The sequence below is a fragment of the Pocillopora verrucosa genome, chromosome 10 (genome assembly GCF_036669915.1).
Source record: "Pocillopora verrucosa isolate sample1 chromosome 10, ASM3666991v2, whole genome shotgun sequence".
NCBI classification, from domain to species: domain Eukaryota; kingdom Metazoa; phylum Cnidaria; class Anthozoa; order Scleractinia; family Pocilloporidae; genus Pocillopora; species Pocillopora verrucosa.
The window spans coordinates 17,453,046-17,471,056 of record NC_089321.1 but is presented as its reverse complement, the minus strand read 5'-3'; the positions used below and the strand labels follow the sequence as shown (position 1 = coordinate 17,471,056).

The 18,011-nt window shown below is 35.9% G+C and overlaps 3 protein-coding genes across 3 annotated transcripts; 2 read left to right on the top strand and 1 right to left on the bottom strand.

Annotated features, from left to right (window-relative positions):
- Positions 1-248: 248 nt before the first annotated feature.
- Positions 249-3,351, bottom strand: LOC131781401 (protein FMC1 homolog). The gene is made up of 3 exons (XM_059098050.2): positions 3,200-3,351; positions 1,869-2,012; positions 249-1,378 (listed from the first exon to the last, which is right to left on the bottom strand). Exons 1-3 carry the CDS (start codon positions 3,290-3,292, stop codon positions 1,259-1,261), a joined length of 357 nt encoding a protein of 118 aa, XP_058954033.2. The 5' UTR covers positions 3,293-3,351; the 3' UTR covers positions 249-1,258.
- Position 3,352: 1 nt separating this feature from the next.
- Positions 3,353-10,506, top strand: LOC131781400 (immunoglobulin-binding protein 1-like). Its single transcript, XM_059098049.2, has 12 exons — positions 3,353-3,619; positions 4,692-4,804; positions 5,406-5,490; positions 6,028-6,081; positions 6,444-6,575; positions 6,892-6,948; positions 7,388-7,457; positions 8,118-8,188; positions 8,666-8,713; positions 9,116-9,219; positions 9,786-9,889; positions 10,058-10,506. Exons 1-12 carry the CDS (start codon positions 3,503-3,505, stop codon positions 10,096-10,098), a joined length of 996 nt encoding a protein of 331 aa, XP_058954032.2. The 5' UTR covers positions 3,353-3,502; the 3' UTR covers positions 10,099-10,506.
- A 1,943-nt stretch (positions 10,507-12,449) lies between these two features.
- Positions 12,450-18,010, top strand: LOC131781392 (DAZ-associated protein 2-like). The gene is made up of 4 exons (XM_059098037.2): positions 12,450-12,565; positions 14,286-14,488; positions 16,245-16,412; positions 17,176-18,010. The coding sequence occupies exons 1-4, from the start codon at positions 12,547-12,549 to the stop codon at positions 17,302-17,304; spliced, it is 519 nt and encodes a 172-aa protein (XP_058954020.1). The 5' UTR covers positions 12,450-12,546; the 3' UTR covers positions 17,305-18,010.
- Position 18,011: the final 1 nt, after the last annotated feature.

Sequence of the window (18,011 nt, the reverse complement as noted above, 5' to 3'; positions counted from 1 at the left end):
TGTAATTATTAAATAAGTTGCTAACTAAGTATAGAGCTGAAGCAGTAAAATTTAAGTCTTGTTACGCAAAATTTAATTCTAATAGTTTTCCAGCTAGGTATTAATAGAAGTTGATAATTAACAGCATATCAGCATGTTGCCTTTTTATTCCAATGGTCAATTACAACGTGCCTGATGAGCAGTAATAATTATTGTTATGATGTAGAGGTATGCTTTTTGTAACACCAGGAAAGCTTGAGTTAAAATAAAGGTTTTAAACTAACTCAAATAAGTGTGGGTGATATCATTCAGAGAAACATAATTCTTTTTGGGGTAAAAGAAGGGGTTACCAGGGTTTTGACTATCTTACAAAGTATTTCTAGATGATTGTTCAATACAGGAACCTTTGAACCCTAATTTTGAAGACTATTACACTGGAAATGCAAAGACTCCATTTCAAAACAATGTGTTACCACATTTCTGTGTCCAGCTTCCACTCCATTACTTCAATCAGTTAAAAAAGAAAGGGTTAAAGGAGAGGTGTGTTCAACTGGTAATTTTCATCTTGGCCCTTAAAAAAAGTATAGATATTCAATGTGCACTACATTTGAGATCCCAAAAAGTAGCCTGATTGTTCCAAAATTGTTTTCCAAGGTGCTGAGAATTTGACAATGGACAGCCCCATTTCAAAAAATGGGAAACAAGACCCTATTTAATTCACAAACCACAGCTGCACTGGTTATTAGATAAAGGAACATTTTGTTATTTCTGTAGCTGCTCCTGATAGTTCAAACAGATTGCCTAAGGATGGGGAAGAAAGGAGGGATACAAAAGGCAGCATGGAAGTCCAATATTGGGCAAAAGTGGAGACAGGTTTTGAAATGTTAAGTTACTCTACAAATCTAAGAATGTGGCCAATTTTATAAAGTCATGTGATAATACTTTGTAATGGTTGATATAAAAGTTGCCTAATTTTTTGAAGCATACTTCTCCTACATATTGCAGGTCTTCTTGAGAGCTTAGATACCTAGTGGCCTAGAAGTTAGTGGTTTCAGTATTAAATGTTTTCAATACTTCAGTTGAAGTGCCACAGCGATTTTCATCATGCAAACAATTGTTACTGGTACTTTCACCAAAAGCTTCCACAATCTATAGTCAATCCTCTTTTATACATTGAATCCACCTCCACTCTAACTGTACCACACCAGTGTGTATGTGGTATGCCCTCCTATCACACCAGCACTTGTCTTGAATCCTTGCCACATGCAAACCAATAATATCATTTTTCATTTGAATCATTTGAAGGTTCTCGATATTGCTTTGGAAGCTTAAAACCCACTAAGCTTGCCACTTCTTCCACTGGCCTCTCCCCCACCCCCTTGTATTTTTCATGAAGCATCTGTAACAGATTATGTAACAACCATCAACCATTTATTTATCACAAAATGCAGGTATACAGTTGAGCAATAGAGGGCACTTTCTTTCAGTTCACTGGTGTCATAATCCATGTTTGATGTTGGATTGCCAGAACACAAAAAAGTATGTACATCATAAGCCCCAGCCAAGTGTTCTACAAACTTTTCTTGTGTTCTCCCATTATTACTATATGCCAGTAAACTGATAGAAAGACTGGTCTATTGCTTTTATATGACAAATTCAAATTTCTGTGGGTTTACCAGTGTAATGAATGATATGCTGTAGTTTCTCAGCTATTTTACAAACTTTACTAATGACTTCCTTGATTGAGTTATTTCAGGTCAGAGTGATTTCAAACTAGTTTGGTTTCTACTTTCTTTCTTTTGATTAAAGAACAAAGGAGACATCAACTACAGTAGTTTAAACTTTAAACAAATTTTACATAATTATGATGAAAATGAAATAAAACTCACCTGAGCCATTCTTTGACTTCTAAGTAAGCAAAGATAATACACACAATCAAAGTAGAGCTTCTTTGCTAAAGCTTCTCCAGCCTGGGAATAATTATGAAACTCTGTTATCAGATACTGGCCTTCCAAACTTGAAGTAACAGGTTCCTATTTGAATAGGAATTAACATGAAAAGGAATCACTAGTTAAATAATGAATTAATATCTACACTCCTGGCTTTCATAAATCAGCCTTTAAAACTTAAATTTAAAAGGGCAAAATGGAAAGTATTTTTAAGAGGCATTTCTTAAAGACTATGCAATATGAGCTGCAGGCATAAGATTTCAATTATTTTTAACCAAAAAACAATTTTGATGAGGATAAGCCTTCAGGTCATTAAAATAAACATCTAGCATATGACTTGCACCCTGCTCTCCTCTCAATGCAGAAAATGAATCTTCAAATCCCATTCATGTGAGTTCGTCACTCTCACTGCCCTAATGTATGTTGGTTGCACAAGTCCAGCAAATTCAATTATTGAAAACCACTTCAGACTCCAGCAAATCATACATCTGAATTTTTCAGGCTCAGCCAAGGGCTCCGGGATTCAGGTATTTATGCATTTTTCAACTGAGGTGTGAGTATTCAGCATTTTTGTGTCAAAATGCAGTACATGAATCATCTCAATTTCTAATTTGTATAGATTTTGGTATTTTGTTTGACACATGCCAACAACTCTAAGCAATTTTAGAAAATTGGTTATGTTTTGACAATCCTAGGGTCTATTACTATCTCAAGGGAGGAAATGTGATATTTAAGAATCCCACCAACCCCCATCCCCTCCCTTCCCTTTCTCTTTCTGGGGGAACGCCCGAAACACAGAGATGGGGTGAGGGTAGTAATTGATACTCTAGCTTGAGTTCAAGGAAACAGGGGTGGCAACCATCGCCTGTTTAAGGAGTATTGAAATAATTAAAAAATTGTTTCACATATCATCTACATCTGGAAGAGAAATTTTACAGTGAATTTAAACTGGTTGAAGAATTTTGAAGCTGTTCAAAGGCTTGCAGCTAAGTGCACTAAGTTAATTTTTTTTAAAATTGAAACAACTTACATGAATATAGGGCCAAAACGCACGCAGCACCTTGGATTTCATGGCATCACATCGCTTCTACTCCTTGATTCTCTCTAGCTTCATGTTAAAACTAAGCTTACTCATGCAAGCACATGTGATGCACGGGAGAACATGGGGGCTAGTGGCCCTTGGGACGATAGTACTCGCGTTTCGCGCAAGAATTAACAGGTTTTTCAGATTTCCTATTCAATACAGCCCTTTTTTTTATTAAAAAAATTACCTTAAATGGCAAAAGATGTCGCAACTCCCTCAGTATTCCTCGAAAAACTTGCAACCGCTGGGAAGTCATGACCAACCGGACTTGACACTCCATTTACTATTTCAGTAGCCTATGTGTAGCCGTACCCTCCCCCACAAGGTGAAACGAAAGCAAGGGAACCTCGCCTCCGTTTTACCTTGGCGTAGGCTACCTTTTTAGTTAGTTCCAGATGTTATGAGACCGCACATTTTCTTATCAGTGGTTAACCCTCGCCACAAAGTTCCACTCATGTAACTCCATATATTTTATCCCTGTTGGTGACTTATGGCGGCCGCCGAAAGTTCTAAGGCCCTATCTCTTGGAGACATTTTTGAACAAGGGTTTGTTTTACATTGTGAGATAGAAGATGACGATGGATCGAGCACCTCGGAGATATTTCAGGTATTTTTTTTTACATTCATTCTGAGTTGTATGATTAGTGTATTTTTACATACTACGTTTGTTTGGATTTTCAATTTTGTGCGTTGCGGAATGAAATCGTGGACGTTATTAAAATTAAGTACAGGGCTACAATCAAAGTGACACTATGATGAACTCGTAGATATATTGTGCAGAATATGACAAGAATATATACTGATTATACTAGAATTCAATGGTACTGTGTTCTCAAGAAACAGAATCGAGCCATTGGCAATTGAAGGGGGTTAGGGTAGCCCACTCGGTTAGTAGACCGAATGAAGAAAATAATTAAATTGATATCCCCCTGACAGTAGCTTTATTCATTTTGATATATTACTTATACTGCAATAGTAAAGAATACTTTGCCTATGATATGTTCACCCTTCAACTCCTGGGATCTGAATGTTAATTCTCCCCTCTAGCTGGTACTAATTTCCTTGTTAAATTTGGTGTTAGATCAAGATAAAAACCTCTTCCTGAAAAGTCTGAATATTCTCAATACCTGTTCGTTGGATAATGTAAGGATGTTATAGGGAGAAGTTACAAGTCACTTCTGGGAGTTAAAAGGTTAATGCAACAAAATTTGCATATTGAATCTCTGTACCACTACTTCATATGCCTCGCATATCCACAAGGAAAAAGGTGTGCAGTGAAATGCCCAGGAGGTACCCTCAACGACAAAGCTGTAATTTTTAACCTTAGAAGGTTACAACCTACTGTATTTGAAACTTTTAGTAGTTAACATTGTGATCAATAGATCTGAGAAGTTGTTTTCAGATGTGTGAGAAAGTTCCCCAGAGAGGTATCCTTAAACGCTAATTTTATTAAATTTATTGAATTTTGTCTCATGTTTTAAAAAGGGAAAACAAGTGGGTTCAAAACACAATGAGGAGCTTTTAAAAACCTTTATGAGGAATCAGGAAATTTTTACACTGTACTGCATCACACCGATGACACTTTTATTTTCCTCCTTTGTGGAGGCTGGTGGTATTGAGTTATTTCATGTGTTCTTGATGGATCAACTGATACTGTTTCATTCATTTTTTCTGTGTAGAAGAAGGTCAGCACTGCTGTAGATCACTTTGTTCGTGCCACAGAAATAGTCAATGGTTTGGCTTTGTTCAGTGGAAATGAAGATTTGTCTGAGGTTCCAACTTCTGAGTTAAGGTGAGTGTAAGGTTATGGGGACTGTATGTGGTGTAGGAGTTTGACTCATCAGGAGTTGAGAACAGTACAGTTAATAACTGAGAGCAAGTGGGAACTGATTGTGATTAGAGTTAGTGTGAGGTTTGAGTCAGTTATCTCTATAGAATCAAGGCATTTGAAACTATTGAACCATAAATTCGTTATTAACTCTAACTTGGATGATAATTACATGTAACTACTACTCACCAATTTGGAATTGGCTAATGGTGGATATATCTGCTGCTAGCCACCAACACTGAGGTGATAGTGTAGCACAAAAAAAGATGAATCTTATTGATTTTTTCCTGCAATGATTACAATATTTTCGGGCACAAATCCTGTGCTCATTGCTGGAATAGAATATTAAATTGCTGGAATAGTAATGTATATTTGGAGTTTGAATAGCCAATCAGAGCATGCCTTCAATACCATCTTATCTTTTGGTATATACTAAAAATTATTATCAAGACATTTTTATTCAGTAATAATTGTGCATTCCCTCCTGTGGTACCAAGATTTTGCTGTTATTTTACTACCAAGTGTACAATGTTGAATAAATGCCTTAATATTCTTATTTCCTCAGATATCTATTGTTACCAGCTTTTCTTGGTGACCTGTTTCTGAGGAAGATTGAAACTGATAGAATGACTTTACTTAACATTGCAAAGGTCTGTTTATATGAACCATACACTGAATTATGAAAAAAAAAAAGAAAAAAGAGAGACTTGCTGACAAATTCCTTCTTCACAATTACTGTGTAGCCATTACTTCGATTTGCATCTTCTCAAATAAATATGATGAATCTGTAATTGTTTCAAGAACAAAGTAGGTAATATTTCCTACAAATTACATTCCATGTAATGAAACTTACTATCAGCACCCTATAAACAACTTATTTAAGACATTTTGCTCAACAATTGCAATGAACAGAATTACCCACAGATAAAAACTGACCAGTCACAACCCACTTACACCACTTGATTCTCAGGAAATAACATCATGGCAAAATGAACTGATCAGTTTACACAAACCAAATTTATAACACTCAACTGACAACAACTTCTCACTTGACCCCGATTAAAACTCCCATTAAGTTTGTCAAAATGTCAGTCATCACAACCAACAAGAGTCCTTCTCAGGATTTCTCTCACTCAGAAGATCAAATTACACGAATAAACTTAGCACTTTGTGTTTTCTTGCCTTAGGTTTACTTTATTGACTTTCTTAAAAGATGTAAAAATTATGGAGTAAAAGACATGGTAAGCATGATAATGTTACATTTTGATGTTTACAGTTATTTTTACTTAATGCATAACTTTATTTCTCAGACTGTAAATAGAGCTCTTTAAATTTTGAGAAGGATGTAGATTGTCCAGTGTTTGCCTTTTAGTTATGATATGTCTTTGAACTAAGCTTGGAATGATTTTTAAAAATAAAAGTTCTCTCTGTCTTGGCACAAAGCTTTGCATATTTTTAGGACACTTGCCTTCCTCCTCCATGTTTCAATAGGACTAGATAGCCTGCATTTTTATCAGTCATTTACCTTGATACAATAGGGAAATAAATACATGTAGTTTTAGTATGTACAATCATACTAACTCTCCTGTATACACTGTGTAAGGACCTCTCCAGATACTATGAAGAAACAGATGAACCAAGAGTGGAAGAAAAAAGTATCAATCAAATGGCAAACAGTCGTCAAGAAAAAATAGCAAGATACAAGGAACAAAAGGAACAAGAAAAAAGAATAAAGGTTAAGAATTCAGTATTTTTTGTGTAGTACTGTTGCATACAATTCTGGGGAAACTGTGCCAAATTCCGGCACAAGGCAAGTTACTTTTGGTATTTAGGGAGCGAATAACTATACTTAATTATTTTTGAATAAGAATTTTCAGTTTACTCTCAAACAAGCAATGCAATTTAGATGCTTATTAAGAATTGTATTCTCATGGAATAGAAAAAGGAATGGTAGTTTATTGAAATGGGTGTTTTCTCTTTGGTGATACAGTGAAACTTTTAACATTTGCTAGTTATGGAAATAAAGTATAATTGGTCATCAATGTTTGCAGGAACTCCAGAATATCCTTGGTGAGTCATCCAGGCCTCTAACAGATGAAGATACTCAGGTGATTGAATTTACAATTTATGATGCTCTGATTACACTTTAACCCCCTTAACTCCCACAAGTGACCCAATTTCTCCTTACAACATCAAATACAATATCAAGCAGTCAATTAGGTGATGAAAATAAAGATAAATATCAATTGGGGGACTGTTTGTTGATCCAATACCAAATTCTCAGAACTAAAATCATACAAATTGTATGGTAGACATTAGGGAAAATTACTAAATGAGATCTTAGGAGTAGAAGGGTTAAGTCTTAAATAATTATCACTCATTCTAGCTTTTTTTTGTCCTTATTACCTGCTTGTTCAATTATGTTTATTAGGGAGAGTTAACATAATCACTTCTTCCAGTTAAGGGATTAAAACTGCACTATAACATTACCTTTCTTTTGTGTTGTTTGGTTCTTATATTTAATTTGAATTTTTTTGTATTTCACAGAGAAGTTATTATGTTCTACTCTTAAAGTTTTGGATCAACAAAGTTGTGGATCATTTAGCAAGTCTTCAAAGTAAGTCTTTTGATTTACAGATGCAACAACTGACCGCTCAAACAGGCTCCTAATGGGGCCATGAATGGCAGTTTACAGTCCAAAGTAAAGCATTTTTTTAAATGTTTCTGGTTCTCATTACAGGATTATTTCCCACATAATAGTACTTTAGTTTTAATAGTACTTAGCACTATGTTTTTTGATAGAGGTGAAAGTGCAGGAAGAGAGTTGTTCTTGCCTTCTGTTTGCCATCCATATCTTGAAAACATGTGTGCCTAGGTTCTCTTTGAAATTTTCCCACTTAAGAAATTAATATGAAGAAGTGTATTTGCATACCTTGAGTCACTAATCTCACTGTTTCAGGGTAGTTTTTAGACAAGAGTAGTGGAGGTTAGACTGTGTTTCTGGCAATGGAAATTTAGCTCTTTGATTATATTTGATGTACACTTAATTTTGGCCAACATACAAGTTTAATTAAATGCATGTGTAGGCAACCAGAAATTATACTTACATTTTTATTCCCTTCACCAACGCATGCCTGCTCAATAGATGTGTCCATTTTCTACAGGTTTGTTTGTGTGTTTTTGTGGGAAAAATTAGCTCTTGTTGAGGGTGAAGTGTGCAGGTTCCTGTTGCTATTGTATTGCTGATCTCTCCTTTGTACTTCTTTGAAATTCACAGGTGAAGTGGAGATCTTGAAACACATGCAGACACTAAAAGGCAGAGAAGATGACAGACCTGTAACCACAAAGGTTTGTCTGCCATTGTTGCTTTCTTGTTTAGCTTTAAGTGAAAAACTGAATTAGGCTGTTCATCCTTCATGGCTGGGAATTGGGTAGAAGGGATTGCATTCAGTTTGTTCTATAACTTCCCCTTTTTCTTGTTGTTGTGCCATTTGATGAATTGATGTACTGGTAAACAGTATCTTCCAAAATAAATTATTGTTCATCTCTTGCCCAACTTTTTCTGAACTAGTTTCATTCCAGTTTATGGCCTGTCAATTGTCTGTTTATTGCTAGCCTCCACTTGTTGGAGGGAAGCTGTTCTTCCAAATGAACATAACTGTATGATTATTAAAATGGTGTAAAACTTTGAGCATTCAAAATTAAATCGTACCATGCACAGATTTTACTATAACTTTTGCATAGCTCTTCAGTATTTGTGGGAAGAGAAAATCACCCTTCCTTCTTGTTGCTACAATTAAACTGTATCAAATAATTTTATTTTAGCCTCAACAGAGCTTTAAACCAATTCTGATAACTAGGGAAATGATTAGGGTAAGTAATGTTTTACTACACTTGCTCTGCTAATAAAGCTGGTAGATAATTCAAGACTATGTAAACTAAGCTAATGACCTAATTACTGCCACTCCATCAAACTCCGCACATCCTATGAACACTCCCTTCTAACCTTCAATCTTTTAAATATGCCTCCTTCTGATGAATACCTAGAGCCCAATGAAAACCATTCCCCAAGGTTGACAAGGCTATCAGAGAACCACATGGCCTTTTGTGCATTCCTGGTGAAGCATGAGAAGAGTATAATTACAAGTGATATCAGTCCAGTCATTCACATTCTTGCTGAGTAAAAAGTGGTGTCACACCTGAAGCTGTAATATGTATTTGTTTCAGACCTTTTAGTTGTAATTTCATGCTAATGAGTGCTTCTTTTACCGTCAGAACAAAGTCTTTGGGGCAGGGTACCCAAGTGTTCCTACCATGTCACAGGAGGAATTCCTAGAAAAAGAAATTCTTGAGGGAAAAGTTGTGTTAGATTACAAAGAGTGAGTCATGTCTTTTGTTTGTCATTATTTACAACAAATTTCCTGGGAAAGTTCTCCTAGATTTCACACTGTAGGCCTCTAGGTTAGATTTACAGTATTATGGTTCTCTAGCTTCCTTCAATTTGGTCAAGTTCTTGTTAATTTTTTTTTTCCTCCTGCAGCTAACTTTAGCTATGGCTTTTGATGTACTGTGCCAATGATACATTTGAAAGTTTTAAGTTTCTTAACAGAAACCTCTCCCCTGCTCACCCATGAGTGAAAACTAATTATCATCAGTTCCCAATTTGGTGCTACTAGACAAGCATCTAGCCAGCCCCTCGCAATAATTTTTGAGGCCTTCAAGACCCTCATGTGACAGAGCCAATAGTAGCTAGAATTGTCAGAGAATTTCCAATAAAACTATGTAAAACCATGTAATGACCTAAATCTCGTTAAGAAATCTTCCTGGAAAGTGCTTTGGATTTCTGCTCTCAGATTTAAACTTTCTTAACTGTTTCCTTCCTCAAATTGTTGTTGTTACTAAGAACATAGATCTAAAGTTGAAATACTATTTCTGTGTGGTCCAGGGACCAAATGAAGAATAAGGGCAAGACAAGTGATGATGAATCTGAAAGTGAAGATGACCCTGTTAAGCTTCAGAAGAAAAGAGACTGGGACGAGTGGAAAGATGGTGAGTCTGTTGACCACTTAGCAAGTTAAAAGCTAATTTGAAACTAAAAACCTGTTTTCAATTAGGAAACACAGGAAAATAATCAGTTATCAAAAGGTGAACCACAACTTAACTTCAAGTTGTTATTTTTAACTTCACACAATGATAGTAAATAATACTTTTTTTCAGACCACCGCCGTGGATGGGGCAATAGGGAGAATATGGGATGAAGTGATGGCAACAGAGGGCAGCAGAAGGCTCCCTTTTACCAGAGGCCTTCTCCTTGGTATGCTTACCTTGAGCAAGAAGTGAGGGTAGCACCTGCTTAAGATCAAGATCTGCTGGACAAACCAAATGAGAACCTTCTTAAGAGGAAGGTGGACTGCATTTAACTGAATCAGCCTGAGAAAGAGAAGTAAGAACTAAGTTTGTGAGATTATCCTCAAGGGAAGCCATGCACACTGTAATTCAAAAGACAGGCAGCAACAACCAAGGATACAAGGAAGAATTGTTCCTAGATCGTTTGAACTAAAAGATGCAACCCATAATTTGTTATCAGCTTTTAAATTTTTCAAGTAGAGAAATCCACTCTAGCCATTAATGTGATCTTGGCCAAATAAATAACATACCCACAGACACATCAAGTTCCAGCATCATAAGGTGATTCATTCTCAAAATAAATGTTCCTTTGCAAAGCTATTATTGTTTCCACAAATACTACTTCTCTTCAAATGTAACCAGTCCACCTCAGTTAAATTTTCCAATTTTCGTACAGCAAAACCATCAAACTGCATGTTTTTCCAGTTATAAATTGAAAATGATTTAGAATATGGCAACCCCAAAACCTTAGCACACAAGCCATCGGTGAGTGGAATAGTTATGCTCTCACCTTATGATTTGTAAGGAAGGCCCACCCAGGAGTAAATTTTGTGGAGACATATTGCTCCTTCATGTAACTGGGACATACTTATGAGTATGCTGCTTGAGACATGTTGCTGGGACATGAATCAGGGACAGAGCAGAAGCAACTGTAGCAAGGACATTTTGTGGTAAACAGTCCAGTTTTGGCACATTGGTGTTAAGCTCCACAATGTCCTTGCCACATGTCCCCTACACAAAGGGAAATTCACAGGAAAGTAACATGGAAAGTATCAAAATTTTCTAGGCTGCACTCAGTTGTACAAAATTTTTAAAACTTATTTTCAATTTGCCAAGATCAGTTTTTGTCTTAGTTAATCCACTTAGACAATCAGAGTGACATTTTATAAGTTACTTTCAGAGGTAAGCAAACAGTGCAGCTTATATGGGTGTTACTCCCCTACACAAGCTTCAAAATTATGTGTCACCCCAAAAATTATGATTTAGGATGGTTCAGGTATGAAATTAAACGTCTTTCACCATTATGGTATTGAAACACATGTGGTATTCAAGAATATCCTTTAAGGATATTTTTTTCAGCTTAAAATAAAGAGTAGAGGTAAAGAAGCCAAAATATTTTTTGTGCTCTAGAAGGAACTTCAGATCAAGATGAGTTCAAATCTGTTTGATTTGAAACTTCCATTTTTCTGTTGATTTGTGTAGAATGCGCTCGGGAAAGAAGGAGTCGTGTCTTAGAGTTTACATCCCTTCTCTCCCCCCAGTGTGTTCCCGAGAGCCTTAGCAATGGGCATAGGCTGCTTTTGGAAAATGTGTAGGGAGAAATTTTCTATCAAAGCACCTTCAGAAGAGCTGATATCCCATCAAGGTACCCAATGTAGATATTTACTGGGACTGGAAACAGATAACTGTAAAAGGGGAAGGAATTGTTATAATTTCATCAAAATTGATCCCCCATCCTCGATTCCCGATTTACAATTGTTGAGTGCTGACTTTCCAGGAAACACCATTACTTCCTCGTTATTTCTTGCTCCAATCATTTCGCTAAGCAAGATTCTGTGTAACCCCAAACAACATTATGCATACAATTCTTTGAAGAAAGGAAGGAAAACGATGGCGAAAAGTTTGCCATTGGGAGTCATGCATAGAAATTGGGAGTAATGCATAGAAAGAGTATTGGGAGTAACGAGTGGTTTGGAGATCTTTCCTATCACTTTTTTAACGATGAAATTTTTCCACACTGTCTTTAGTTCCTCTATCTCAGTATCCAACTGAAAGTAAGAAGGGCCAGCATGCACTACCGTCACTGACTATACCGTGTATATCTGTCGCTTGACTTCACCCAGCGATAACATCCATTCGAAAATACGTTCTTAACTGCAATTTTCGTCTGTATGCTATATGCGTGGCTCATTAACCAAGAGCACAAGCACAGGGTAACTTCGATCACTCTTAAAATAGCGTTATCGGGTTGTTTTAAAGCATGGTGAAAGTTCATGCGCCCAAGGCTAACTGAATGACTAAACCCCGGCTGAAATTCCGTAGAACCCTTACAATTCCAAAAGAAAGTATTACTACCAAAGGCTGGGTAAACCATTGTTTTCGCTATTGTATTATAACGAGATATGAGGTGGAACACGGAAGTTTTGCGCTGAACTGGGCTACATATCAATATGAAAGAGAGCTGGACACTACTCTACCCAGACTCTCTCAGGTAAAATTTATGTTCCCTTCGTTTTGAGTGTCTTCGTCTGTATCAGATCGTTTTCCGTGAATTGTTAAGTGGAAAAGGTAGCTTCAGTATGTCGAAGGCTCCTCCAGGTTGGTCAAGCAAACTTTATTGACTTTAGTTCAAATTTTAGCAACAAAAGTTATTCTTGTTGTGCTTTTTGGAAGGACAAATCTTCTGCTTTCTTTGCTTATGTCATACTGCGTAAGCTTTTTAATTAGCTTAGTTGACAATATGCTAACCTTTTTGTCATTTTCGAACGAAGGTTGATTGAAGCATTGATGCTAGGAGGGATAAATCTAAGAGAAAAGGGGAAGGAATACTGTTGTTCCTTAGGAGTTGATAGTTACACGTGATACAATGATTGCACGATACAGAGTCACTAATTACATTCTGCCAATTCATTTAATTCATCGAAAGGACGTCATAGTTAGCATAACATGAGATCTGCTAATGGCGAAAAACTCCTGTTTTGTCTACATGAGAAGATTTTTTCTGTGATTTCAAACAAGCAATATGCAATTCTTCCTAACACATCAGTAAGTGGTATGCGTCTAGCAAGGATTGAGATCTGAATAGGTTAGTCTAAGCTTGCTATGGAACTGTGTACTCGCTCATATAATTCCTCATAATGCGTAGAGCGAAAAATAAGTTTCCATAAAGATGGAGCTCTTTCAGCTGAATGACATACTCCATTTGCTAATCAAGTATTTGGGTTTTTCTGTGAGAAATGTAGCAAAAGAGGACATACTTATTGATCACTCCTTGTCTGAATATAAAATAGGTTACCATAGGTAATGGAAAATCTTGTAGGGGAATTCTGTGTAATAGCTGTTGAACTCTCTCATCTCTGAAGGTGATCAAAACCCCAAGTAACAACTAGTACTCTTTGTATCGAGACTGTCTCAAAATATCTATGTACAAATGATCTACTGTATAGCTTCTTTTCTATGTAATTTGATATGGCAAAAGATTTGAAAATATTAAATTTCCTTCCTTGTTAATATTTTATTCTTTGGGTAGAAATTTCCTAAAACTACCTTCTAGAGGTTGAATTTTCAGTGTTCTCTGACTGCTAATGATTGTTCCCTGGAAAAACATACAAAAAATTGCCATTCTAAAATGTGAAATGCTGTAAAATTTCTATGCTGTATATACAGTAATGTGCATTCTTAAAAGTTCAATAATTTAGGCCAAGCAAAGTTATCAACTTTAAACATGCTTGTAGAAATTTTAATACTTTCATAGGAAGCTAATATTCTCACACCAAACACTGTCATTTCATTTGCACCACTTACATATAATTAGAGGTCCATTTTCATAAAATTAACAAAGAAAAAACTTATTTACATATTTACTTAAAAAAAGACAGCTGTAACAACTGTTATATATTAATTGTTAAGTTTGTGAATTGGCATTCTACCAGTTTAAGGTCACCTTTGTACAGGTTAATGTAACTCACTAAGGACCCTCCATTCCATGGTAAATGTCTTTTTGCATTTACTTAAGAACCTTGTATTCAGTTAAGTGTGCTGCAAAAAGGTGCAGCTTATCTTGAATTTAGGAAATAAATGAAGAATAACAAACTGTCGAACTTCCTTCTTAAATTCTCTTTTTGTTTTGATGACAGGAATGGCTTTGTAGAGGTATCCTAAAAACCAAAATATCCTAAAGCAGTTTGAATGAATCTGTGAAAATGTATATTTCTAATCTCTAATAGAAAAGACAAATCACAAAAGAGTTCATAAAAAAATTCCCATCCAAATACTGTAAATGGCAAATATAAGGATTTTTTTTCCTATAATTTGGTAGGTTCATACCCAAAGCAGGGTGTAGGATACCCAACTCAGCAGCCAGCATACCCAACCCAACCTCAGCCCATGCAGTATCCACTGCAGGGACAGTTTGCAAGTGCTGCTGCAGGTGGACAAATGTATGGTGTCCCACCTCCTCCATACAGCGAAATGCCAATATCAGGACATGCCCCCCAACAAGCTCCTAGTGGAATGTACAATGTAAGTTGACAGTCAATGGTAATTAGAATACCTACCAATGTTAAACACCTATGAAAATTAGGTTTTTGAAACCTAATATTGTAAGGTTGTGTTCTGGGGTAGAGTTGACTTTGTTTACTCCATGATATGTATTTTTCGTGCTTTTGTGATCTGTTAAGTTTCCTTGAGGTGAAGTTTAGTGCCTTCCATTATGTTATTTCATGTTGCACTACCCTCATTAAGTGTTAACATTTTGAAGCAAGAATTTTTTGGATGTTTATCATCATCCCTGAGCCTGTCAGACCTTGTGGTGACATAAAATTCTGGTTTATACAGCTGTGAACTCCAAACCATGAGTTTTTCAATTGTAAAACTGTAAGCTTAAGTGTTACGTACATCACAAGGAACCAGAATATGGATTTAACCTCACTTCTTTGAAGCTAAACATGATCTTGTTGACGTTGAGTATTTTACTAGACTGATAATTACATTGATGCTGCAGGGTTGGCCAGGTTTCTCTAAATCATTAATAAATTAACATCCAAATATTTAATATATTAACATCTAAATATTTAATAAATTAACATCTAAATAATAAATTGGTCTTGAAGATGCATAGTTAACTTATCAACAATTCTTAGGAATTTGAAGAAAGGAAATTGGTGAACATGGAATAGTTGGGAAACTTTTCTAATATTTTTTAGTTAAGCAATATGTAGAAGAAGGTCTGACGTAGAAGTCTGTTATGAGAAATTACCATATATGTGTTACATTGATATCTTCATTCTGCTTGTGCAAACACATACATCATGAAAGAGAGATTGCCACCAGTACATTATATATGATGTGATTTAAATTTTCCCTTGTTTTAAATTTTTTAAACCAATTTGACTTTTAACATCTCTTGTTTTAGATTTCAGTATCATATCAAACCTGTATTAAGCAGCACCATGTTAGGCAGTCACCCTGCATTAAGCAGTGGGTTGTTTAAGCCATGAAATTGTTTCCCCTTTAGTACTGTAATATTCACCTCTATTAAGCAGTCAGGCCTATCAAGGGGTTGTGGTCACTCATACTTAGTCCTAGAGGCCGTTTGTATTGTTCTCCACCAGTATAAAACAGTAAAATAATCTTTCAAGTAAAATTTAATCCATCTTTATCTCCTAAAATCTGTGTAAGTAGTATTTTTGAGCAAGTTTTTATAAATTAAGTAATCAATTATGGCAAAACATGGAGATTTCCACAATTTTTTATAATACTCCTATTCTGTGGAATCTGTATCAAGCGGTCAACCTGTATTAAGTAGGCTCATTGTCATTCCCCGTGGCCAACTGCTTAATACAGTTTTGAATAAAAGAAAAACAAAAATAAAATTGAATTTGGTCTCCAAAATTTTAAAACAAGGAAAGGTTCAAACCAAAATATACACAGTAGATAAAAATACCTCTTGAAAATTTTTTGTCCAATAATTGTGTCATGTTTATCACAAAACAGGTTACTGGATAATTATATACCATGATGATGTTAATTAACAGAACAAAGGTTCCTCAGTTACCCATTTATGTTGTAAGGAAGATTTAACCTTCAAACTTGTTTGAGGAAGAGGGAGATGTTGCCAAAAGAGAGGAACTTGCTTCTGAGAAATATTTCTTAGTAGGGGAGTGATATGGATCAGCTAATAACTTGATAGCATACACTTTGGTGTAGACTTGGTTAATAGAGTTTAATAGACTTTCGGTTGTATCCTCACTGATTTTGTTTTATTTATCTTATGAAGCCTCAACTGCAGATGCAGCAGTATCCTGGTATGACTGCTGGAGGACACTATCCCAGGCAACAGTATCCTGTGGGACAATACCCTGCACAAGGTCCCCCACAACAACTGGTCCATGGTGCCTTTGACCCAGGTGCAAGGTTTGGACCTGGATCATCAGTGAATATTCCAGTAAGAGCAAAAAATTTTCAGTTTCATTATTCTTTGTAAGCAATGGAAAACACTGGAAGGACATTTGTTTCTTAAAGAATAACTCACATTTCTCCCTCATAACCTAATTGATAGCCCTGCTTCCCTCTTCCCTCCCTCCCTCCCTCCCCCCCCCTTTAAATCAATCTTATAAGACTCATAATGCAGTCCAATCCATATGTAAATTGTATAGCCTCATCACAAAATTGGGTGAGTAAAGGAAGGATTGAATGTATAGATAGGCATTTTGATGTAGTAAGTGCTGTGGAGTTCAAAGAATTAGTTCTCTGAAGAAGGTCACATGATTGTAGTAACCATGAAATTGAAGATTGAAGTTTTTTTTTCAGTATAAGTGTTTGCTATTGTTTGATGGTAATAACTTGTTGAAATAAAGATTTAAAACCTCTTCTCACCACACCCTTTGCAAAATACAAAGAAACAAATACGAAAATCATTGAACTATGGAATGGGCTACTTTCTTTTGTCTGGTTAAGAATATATGAAAGTCATTTTCTTTAGTCTGTTCCCCTCCTCCCCCCCAGGAAGTCACAGTAAGTTGTTTATCATTGTTCTGCTACTCACCAAGAGATAACAAACAATTCGCAACAACACATAGGAATGTTGATGGCTCAGCAAGTAGGAGTGATGGGGACACAATAATTTAGGCTCAGTCCATGGTTGAATGAATTTCTTAGTATCTTCATCATGAAATAAGAGATTATCTTTTTTTTGTTTGACATGACAGCCCCCTCCACCAGGATATGCCCCCAATACAGCTCAGGCATTGGCTTCTCAAGGTCAGCCTGTGAATGTTCAACAACGACAAGCTGGGTGGTTCAGTGGAGGAACAGGCGGGGGATATACCTTTTGGTAAACCTCTGTCATTCAGCTGTCTGTACTGTACTCTGCTGTTAATTAGTGAAAATCATTAGAATTTAACTCATGCTAACACAATAAGTTTCACTGAAGTCAATGTTGTCTTAATGAAGAAATCTCTGTATACCTTGACAAATTTGTTACCCAGTTCTGCTGAGTTCATTTCCCATTCTTGCTCTTGAGCATTACCTATTGAAAGAACTGGAATTAATGGTCAGCTAAAAATTCCATAGTTAAGGGCATTCAAAACCAACTACAACAGTAAATTTTGGAGATTTTTTAAAAATTAGGAAAAATGGGTGACCTCTGAAATATTGGCTGTTAAGTTCCACCATGGAATTTTACTTGCGTCATGATATTTTTGGTTCCTTCTGTTTGGTTTTGTTGCAGTTTATTTACTTATCGTTTACAAGCACCATTGAATTTGAAAAACTACTGCAGTAGTCTTTCAGTGATGTACGCTAGTAGTTTTAAAGCCTTAGTGGTTGATCAGTTTAATCAACTGGCTGAGCTATTGAAATTTTGACGAAATGTCAAGATTCTTGATATTTCATTTCAAAGATCTACCTCTGTTTCTGGCGCTCGGTTCTGTTTGTAGTCTAAACTGTTCATTTTCTTGCTGATAATGGCTTCAAGTATATCTACACTGTAGTGACATGTAAGTAGTGCAAACGCAGCAAAATAAAGAGTCATGTGACATCTTGT

Coding starts and splice junctions, on each gene's coding strand:
- LOC131781400 (XM_059098049.2), top strand. CDS start 3,503: ATGGCGGCCGCCGAAAGTTCTAAGGCCCTATCTCTTGGAGACATTTTT. Junction 3,620..4,691: donor GCACCTCGGAGATATTTCAG/GTATTTTTTTTT, acceptor TTTTCTGTGTAG/AAGAAGGTCAGCACTGCTGT. Junction 9,890..10,057: donor CTGGGACGAGTGGAAAGATG/GTGAGTCTGTTG, acceptor ACTTTTTTTCAG/ACCACCGCCGTGGATGGGGC.
- LOC131781401 (XM_059098050.2), bottom strand. CDS start 3,292: ATGGAGTGTCAAGTCCGGTTGGTCATGACTTCCCAGCGGTTGCAAGTT. Junction 2,013..3,199: donor GACATCTTTTGCCATTTAAG/GTAATTTTTTTA, acceptor CTATTCAAATAG/GAACCTGTTACTTCAAGTTT. Junction 1,379..1,868: donor GAAGTCAAAGAATGGCTCAG/GTGAGTTTTATT, acceptor AATCTGTTACAG/ATGCTTCATGAAAAATACAA.
- LOC131781392 (XM_059098037.2), top strand. Junction 14,489..16,244: donor CTCCTAGTGGAATGTACAAT/GTAAGTTGACAG, acceptor TATCTTATGAAG/CCTCAACTGCAGATGCAGCA. Junction 16,413..17,175: donor GATCATCAGTGAATATTCCA/GTAAGAGCAAAA, acceptor TTGACATGACAG/CCCCCTCCACCAGGATATGC.